At 49.4% G+C, this 8,308-nt stretch overlaps 1 protein-coding gene across 1 annotated transcript; it reads left to right on the forward strand.

Annotated features, from left to right (window-relative positions):
* Positions 1–1,902: 1,902 nt before the first annotated feature.
* LOC125561129 lies at positions 1,903–7,211 on the forward strand. The gene is made up of 2 exons (XM_048724471.1): positions 1,903–2,828; positions 3,254–7,211. The coding sequence occupies exons 1-2, from the start codon at positions 1,903–1,905 to the stop codon at positions 7,209–7,211; spliced, it is 4,884 nt and encodes a 1,627-aa protein (XP_048580428.1).
* Positions 7,212–8,308: the final 1,097 nt, after the last annotated feature.

Consider the following 8,308-nt stretch of genomic DNA (forward strand, 5'->3'; position numbering starts at 1 on the left):
CGGGCACGGCGTAGAGCAGCTTTTGCGCGAGGGTCAGAGACCTAGGGAAACCTAGGGAAACCGGTTTTTTGATTTGTTCGGCTATAGCGTGTTTGATATGCTCGGCTATAGAGGCTCCCGCCGCAACTGCCGCCTTCTTCGTCTCCTCCTCCTTCCTTCGGGGAATCGCCTCCTCGTTCAGCATCCGCCAGCCTTCCAAATCCATGCTCAGCCCTATTAAACACGAAGGCGGGCTATGTTCAACACAATGGTGGTCCTACATGCCGTGTTCACCGAAGGCGAACTGACGCTCTTCTTCGAACAGCCGATAAGGCGCCCACGCTTCGTGGCGCTCCGGCAGTGCTCGCTGTTTAACAGCTAGTATAATCTCGGGCGGAGCATCAGATAACGACCATAGCCTCCCTTCCGCCCATCGCTACTCTGCCAGCCGGGCACCACACGGCCGAGTCCATCGTGGAAACGATCAACCGCGCAGAAAGCAAGATTCTGAGCGCGAAGCTGGATCCCCTCACCGGGAAGATCGCGCTCATGTCCAAAGGCGTTGCGTTCCTGAATGCCGAGCTTTGCGCACTATTTGGCCTAGAGGCTAAAGACGATCAGTTGGGGGGGGGGGGGGGGGGGGCTCGCGCTGCCCGTGGGGGGGGGGGGGTGCCACTTAAGGTGACTTTGCCGAAAATAGAGGCCCTCTACATCTTCTGCGATGTCGTAGACCGCACGCAATGCCTCGCCTTAGACGAGCCTTCAAACGTTCTCGCTTGCCTAGAAACTCGCGGGAGGCCGCACGAGAAAGTCGTCTATGGGCCCGACATCCCCGTTTGTGTCGCAGCATCTTCCTCTGAGTTTATCTCAAGTATCCAAATATGGATCAGGGATGACCGCGGTAGACGGGTGGACTTTAAGGGCAAGCCTGTTCGCCTCGTATTAGAGCTAACCTAGGTCCGACATAACAAGCATGGCAAACGCATGGCGACGTTAGCAGCGGTGCCATATACCCCTCGCTTCCCAGCGTCTGCCCCCCGATTTGCTCGCAAACGCACACGACGCCTACCGCTCCGGCAAGCAACGGCGGCGACGTGCAAAGCTTCCGACTCCAGAAAATATGTGACACTCAGGCGGTTCAAGACAACGAGATAACGCATCATCGACAGGTGCGGAAGAAGTATAAGCGTGCCTTTGCCGTTACCCATGCTGTGTCTGTGGCATCCGGCATCGCTGCAGGGGCGCTTTCCAGCGCCGGGGTGGGGGTCTCTTTGAGTGGGATAGGGGTTCTGATCGGCGGTCCGCTGGCAGGGGTCGCTGGGCTGGTCGGTGTCGCGGGCGCGGGCGCGGGGGTAGTCTCTAGGGGTCTTACGAGCAAGGTGGCTAAATATGAAGACACGATGGTTCTTGTCGGGGATTAAGAGTTTATTAGTTTTACGTGACGCGAGAAGGAAATTACGTTAGGTGTTATTGTCCTATCTTATCAGGAAATTAAGTAGTGATTTAATCTTGTGAACGTGAATAGCACGATGAATCGTAGTAAGAAAGGAATGTAAACTATTTAGTAAATATCCGTTTGTGGGTAGATGAAAGAAAGCGCTGTATTATCCATTGATTGTAAGGGCGTAAAATTAGGGTATAAATAGGGAGAACATTGTATAGTTTAGTTATTGACCGTATTGATCGTATTGACCGTATTGATCGTATTGATCGTATTTAACGTATTGATCGTATTGATCGTATTGGATTGGATTGATTGAATTGATTGTAAAACGTTGATCGTTGAGAGTTGTATTGCTTGTACGTAGCATAAAGTGCTAGTAAACGCAAACGCAAACGCAAACGCAAAAAGGTATCGAAGGAAATTGATTGCACGGGGAAACGAATTTCCACGACATTTGGTCCTTCGAGCCGGATAGGAGAATGGCGACTATAGCATCAAAGAGGAAATCCAGAGCGGGACACAGAGCCTTCGTGACGAGGTTTATGGCTGAGGGGTGCGAGGAAAAGAGTGCGGTCGAAGTACTGAGAGACCGGCTACAGATCCTCAAGACCCTCGACGATGAAGTGCTTGAGTTGATGTCCAGAGATGACGTATTCACCGAAGAAGATGTAGAAGAAGAGACGGTGAACGCAGGAAAGATAGAAACGACAATAAGAGAAAAGATATTGGCGCTCGAGGCAGCCGAAGAGACGAGCCGCCGAAACAGCGTAGCAAGTGAGATTGAGAGTGAAGCCGCCGCGAGCAGTGCGCAAGACCAAGAGACAAGAGCCCGATTGCCTAAGCTGAGGCTAAAGAACTTTGCTGGGAGTGTCGGTGAGTGGCAGGAGTTTTGGGATGGATTCGAGAGTAGTATCCATTCCAATCCTCGCCTGGCCACCGTCGATAAGTTCAATTATTTGAGAAGTCTGCTCGTGGGACCGGCGCGGGGAGCGGTGGCAGGATTCGCCCTGACGGCGGCAAATTACCAGTCGGCTATCGATCTCCTGAAGAGGCGATACGGCCAAACAGAAAAGATAAAGAGGGCACACATAAATGAGATAATGAAGGTGCGGGGAGTCACGAGCGAGAAAGACGCGGCTGGTCTTCGCCGATTTTACGACGTGGTGGAGACCAAGCACCGAGGGCTGCAGGCGCTGGGAGTGGAGGCGGCCCAGTATGAAAGCATACTAGTGCCGGCCTTGTTAGAAAAAATCCCAGAGGCGGTGCGGCTCTCGATAACGAGAGGAAAGAGCCACGAGAACTGGGTGATGGAAGAGATGCTAGCGGAGCTACTCGAGGAGGTCGAGCTACGAGAGCGATGCCAGCCAGACGAGAGACCCGCACCCCAAGAGCAGAACCGAGGGAGGCAAGGCCCAAACTCAGCGAGCGCCTTGGCGACGGCAGGGACCAGAAAAAGATGCGCCTTCTGCCTCGGGGAACATCGAGAGGACGAATGCTCCAAAGTAAAGCTGCCAAAGGATAGAATAAATATATTGCGTAAGTTTGGAAGATGTTTTATATGCCTAAAAAAGGGACATAGGTCCAACGAATGTTTTAATAAGGATGGGTGTAGCGATTGTCGTGGGAGGCACCACGTTTCGATTTGTTACGAGAGAGAGAGAGAGTTAATGAGAACGTGACGAAGGGGGCTAGCGTGACGGAAACTAGCGTCCATGTATGTACTGGGGGGCTAGTCGCGTTACAGACCGCCCAGGGAATTATACGGGGGGAGAGAAGCGTAAAAGCGAGAGTACTTTTTGATGCAGGTAGCCATAAATCCTTTATTACTAGCAAAACGGTGAAAGCAGCAGGATTAAAAGGGGTTAGGAAGGAATGGCTAGAAATAAGTGCTTTTGGGCAAAAGGGAAAAGATAGTGGATTACGTGACGTGTTTTCCTTTGAAATCCATCCCATAAGAGGTGGCGAAAGTGTCAAAATAGAAGCGTATGAAGTTCCCAGTATCACGCAAATTAGAAACGTGCATGTCGAACAAAGAAAGCTTGAATACGCACATCTCCAAAATTTGTGGTTTTCGGATGTGAATAGAAAGGACGAAGTCCTTGAAATCGAAATTCTCGTGGGGAGCGATAGTTTGTGGCAATTTCAGAACGGCAGAACCATTCGAGGGGCAAGGGATCAGCCGGTTGCTATTCAGACAACACTGGGCTGGGTTTTGTCGGGTCCCCTGCAAGGAGATGAAGGAGGTGTCAGCAATGTTAATTTGATCGGTTGTGATTTGTCGAGTTCGAATGTTGAAAGTGAGGTTGTAAAATTGTGGGACTACGAGACTTTGGGTATTCGCGAAGAGAATGAAGTTCACGAATCATTGAAAGACGGAATTGTTTTTACGGGTGAGCGGTATCGAGTAAAATTGCCTTGGAAGGAAGGCATAGAGTGTTTACCGAGTAATTACGGTAATAGTGTCACGCGATTAAGAGGTCAATTGGCCAGGCTTCAAAAGGAGCCAGATATTCGTGCCGAATATGATGCGATCATAAAGCAACAAGTCGAGTCAGGAATAATAGAGAGAGTTTACGAGCTCGAGAGCGCGAATAAGGTCCATTATTTGCCGCATCATGCTGTAGTTCGCAAGGAAGCAAAAACTACTAAAGTGAGAATTGTGTATGACGCGTCATCGAAAGAGCGAAAGAGAGGCGTTTGTTTAAACGATTGTTTGCACGTAGGACCTGCTTTGACTCCGCTATTATATGAAATTCTAATCCGTTTTCGCCAAAGAAAGATCGCGCTTGTCGGCGACATTGAAAAGGCGTTTCTCAATATCGAAGTAGATGAAGCCGACAGAGATTGTTTGAGATTTCTTTGGGTAAATGACGTTGAGGCAAAAGAAGCCGCGCCAATAATTTACCGATTTTGCCGAGTTGTTTTTGGAGTAAATTGTTCGCCTTTTCTGTTGAATGCCACTTTGCGTTATCATTTAGAAAGTTTTGCCAAGGAAGAGCCGGAATTCGTGCGAGTAATGAAGGATAGTTTTTACGTTGATGATTTGGTGACAGGCGCAGAGTCGGCAGATAAGGCACTTGAGTTATTTGAGAAAGCACGTGCGCGGATGGCGACAGGGGGGTTTAAACTGCGGAAGTGGCTAAGCAATGACGAGAAAGTGACAGCGGAAATACGAGAGCGTGAGAATGACGTGACGTTGTGTGACAGAGAGACCAACGTGACAGTTCGTGACAGTGTAGACACTGATAGTGACGAAGCGACGTACGCAAAGGCGATGCTTGGAGTTAAGGATGAAATGTCGGTTGTAGACAAGGTACTAGGGCACGAGTGGAATTGTAAGAATGACGAGTTTAGGTTCGACTTAGAGAGGCTTGCGGATAAGGCCGCAGGTGTGAATGTGACAAAGCGGAACACCTTGAAAGTGATGGCGAGTATGTATGATCCATTGGGTATTGTTAGTCCCATCATGGTAAGTATGAAAGTGCTTTTTCAGGAATTGTGTGTCGAGAAGTTAGATTGGGACGAAGAGTTGACTGGAGAAAGGAAGAAGCGTTGGTTAAGTTGGTTGGATGATTTGAAACGCGTGAAGGAAGTTAGAATAGCGCGTTGTGTGTATGGCGTGAGTGGAGCGGAAGTGACGTATTCGCTTCATGGGTTTGGTGACGCCAGTAAGAAGGCTTACTGCGCGGTGATTTATTGCGTTACCGAGTTGTATGGGGCCTATCACGTTGAACTGCTTACATCCAAAACACGAGTTGCTCCGTTGAAGGAACAGACAATACCGCGCCTAGAGTTGATGTCCGGGAGAGTGTTGGCGCAGTTAATGGCGACGGTGGTGAATGCGATTAGTGGTGAGGTTGAGCTGAGTGGGAGACGTTGTTGGCTTGACAGTAAAACTGCGCTGTGCTGGATAAATAATCAGGGCGAATGGAAGCAGTTTGTGAAACAGAGAGTGAATGAGATTCTTAGGCTGACGACCAAGGCGGACTGGGGCCATTGTCCAGGGATAGAGAACCCTGCTGATATCGGTTCGCGCGGTGCGTTGGCATCAGAACTGGTGAATAATCAGCTGTGGAGCAAGGGCCCACAGTGGTTGGCTAGACCAGAGAGTGAGTGGCCGGTGACTGAAGAGATTGTAGAGACAACGGAGAGTTGTGCTGAAGAGTGCAAGCGAGTGACAGTCGCGCTTACTAACGTGACGAAACAGAGTGTTGCGAGTGTGGTAGACATAGAGCGCTACAGTAGTTTGACCCGACTTTTACGAGTGACAGCGTGGGTAGGACGATTTGTGAACAACCTTAGGTTAGGACTGAAGGGTGAGACTATTGTGACTGGAGCGCTGACAATTGACGAGTTGACGAGTGCCGAGTTACTGTGGGTGAAGGCTGCTCAGAGTGAATTGAGATCGGCAAAACACTACAAGGATTTGGTAAAAGATCTTGGAGTCCAGGAGTGTGATGGGGTTCTTAGGTGCGCAGGGAGGCTCGGGAACTCCCAACTAGAGAACGATACAAAGAATCCGATTCTTTTGCCCAGGGGTCATAAGTTCACTAGGCTTGTCATGGATAGTTGTCATGCGAGAGTTTGTCATAGCGGTGTTCGAGCTACCTTGGCAGAACTCAGAGCGCGATTTTGGGTGCCTAAGGGAAGGCAGGCGGTAAAGAAGAGTGTTAGTGAGTGTGTGGTGTGCAAACGGGTTCAAGGGAGGCCGTACGACAAACCTCCGATAGCTGCGTTACCTGAGTTTCGAGTTTCGGAAGCACCGCCGTTTTCTAAGACGGGCGTAGATTTTGCGGGACCAGTGTACATCAAAAGCCACGAGGGCATGAAGAAGATGTATATTGCCTTGTTTACGTGTTCGGTTACGCGAGCGTTACATTTAGAGCTGACGGAAGATTTATCGACTAGATCGTTTTTGAATTGTTTACGTAGATTTTGTGCAAGACGCGGGACGCCCGCATTGATAGTTTCAGATAACGCAAAGACATTCAAATCCGCAGCAAAGTTTTTGAATGAATTGTACGATCAACCGGATATTAGAACGTATTGTGAGGAGAATCGAATCCAGTGGAAGTTCAATCTCGAGAGAGCTCCCTGGTGGGGAGGTTTCTTTGAGAGAATGGTTGGAACAGTGAAGCGTTGTTTGAAGAAGGTGTTGGGCAATGCAAGGTTGAATTGTGACGAGATGCAGACGACCTTGGTAGAGTTGGAAGGGACTTTGAATTCGCGGCCATTGACGTATGAATATGATGAGGTCGGTGCAGAGATGCTGACACCGTCGCATTTGTTGTTCGGACGGAGATTGTTAAATTTGCCTGACGAGTTACGAGATGACGAGGACGAGGAAGTGAATGGGATGATGAAAAGGTTCAGGTACCTAGCGAAGAAACGGAGACATTTCTGGAACAGGTGGTTCAAGGAATACCTGGTAGATTTGCGCGAGCAGCATAAGGTTGTGAATAGTGGACGTAAGGTTGCAGAGGTCGGTGATGTTGTGTTGTTGTTTGATGAGACATTGAAGCGAAGTGAGTGGAAGATGGCCGTTGTAGAGGAGTTGATTCAAGGCCCGGACGGGCAGGTTAGAGGTGCTGTAATCAGAGTGTTGTCCCGGGGGAAGCCCATTAGGATGAAGCGACCAGTTCAACGCTTGTACCCCTTAGAAGTGAAATGTGCCGAGGGTGCGGGGGTAAGCAAAACTGTGGAGGGAATAGAGGTTCCTAACGAAAGGCCTAAACGCGCTGCAGCGTTAGACGCGCAGTGGCGAACTCGTTCGATGATTGACTCGTAGACGAGTCAAGGGGGGAGTGTGTCGGGGATTGAGAGTTTATTAGTTTTACGTGACGCGAGAAGGAAATTACGTTAGGTGTTATTGTCCTATCTTATCAGGAAATTAAGTAGTGATTTAATCTTGTGAACGTGAATAGCACGATGAATCGTAGTAAGAAAGGAATGTAAACTATTTAGTAAATATCCGTTTGTGGGTAGATGAAAGAAAGCGCTGTATTATCCATTGATTGTAAGGGCGTAAAATTAGGGTATAAATAGGGAGAACATTGTATAGTTTAGTTATTGACCGTATTGATCGTATTGACCGTATTGATCGTATTGATCGTATTGAACGTATTGATCGTATTGATCGTATTGATCGTATTGGATTGGATTGATTGAATTGATTGTAAAACGTTGATCGTTGAGAGTTGTATTGCTTGTACGTAGCATGAAGTGCTAGTAAACGCAAACGCAAACGCAAAAAGGTATCGAAGGAAATTGATTGCACGGGGAAACGAATTTCCACGACAGTTCTAGCGGAGAGTAAGAAAAACTCGATCAGCGAGCTGGCCTCTAAGGCTCTGCAGGACGGGCATATCTCAGACGAAGAGTTTCGGCTAATACTTCAGGAACAAGAGAGATACTACGCGCTCAAGGCCGCTATCAGAGCTCGACACGGCCTCGCACCGCGTGAGAAAAAAAGCAGGAAAGGGCCCTCCCTGGAGACACGTGAAAAGATGAAAAAGAGGCTGCGAGAAATTCGCGAGGAGTTCGGGAGCGAGGTGTTAGAGTAAAACTCAGGTTTAAACGCCACGCCAGCGGCTTTGTATTTACGGCCGAAATTGCCCAAAAGAGTCGTGTACGCGAACCGCGCCCGGCCTACATGAACAATTGCCCTAACTATTTATGTACGTGAAACATTATATGCTTGATATATAGAAGGAGGGTAGCGGCTGGGGGGCTCGGAGGGGCGCGCCGCGCCTCCCAAGCCTAAGATGGGGTTGAGGGGGGGGGGGGGGGGGAGGGGGTCGGAGGGGGCCGCCGCGGCCCCCAGGGGGGTTTTACTCAAACTACCCAGTCCCCCCCCGTCGAATCCGTTGTATCGCGACCCGCGTT

Source organism: Nematostella vectensis, chromosome 3 (genome assembly GCF_932526225.1).
Source record: "Nematostella vectensis chromosome 3, jaNemVect1.1, whole genome shotgun sequence".
Classification (NCBI taxonomy): domain Eukaryota; kingdom Metazoa; phylum Cnidaria; class Anthozoa; order Actiniaria; family Edwardsiidae; genus Nematostella; species Nematostella vectensis.

What these genes read in the sequence shown, in the direction of transcription:
- LOC125561129 (XM_048724471.1), top strand. Translation starts at nt 1,903, where the DNA reads ATGGCGACTATAGCATCAAAGAGGAAATCCAGAGCGGGACACAGAGCC. An exon ending in CAAGAGCAGAACCGAGGGAG is followed by an intron (nt 2,829 to 3,253) that starts GCAAGGCCCAAA and finishes CTTTATTACTAG; the next exon opens with CAAAACGGTGAAAGCAGCAG.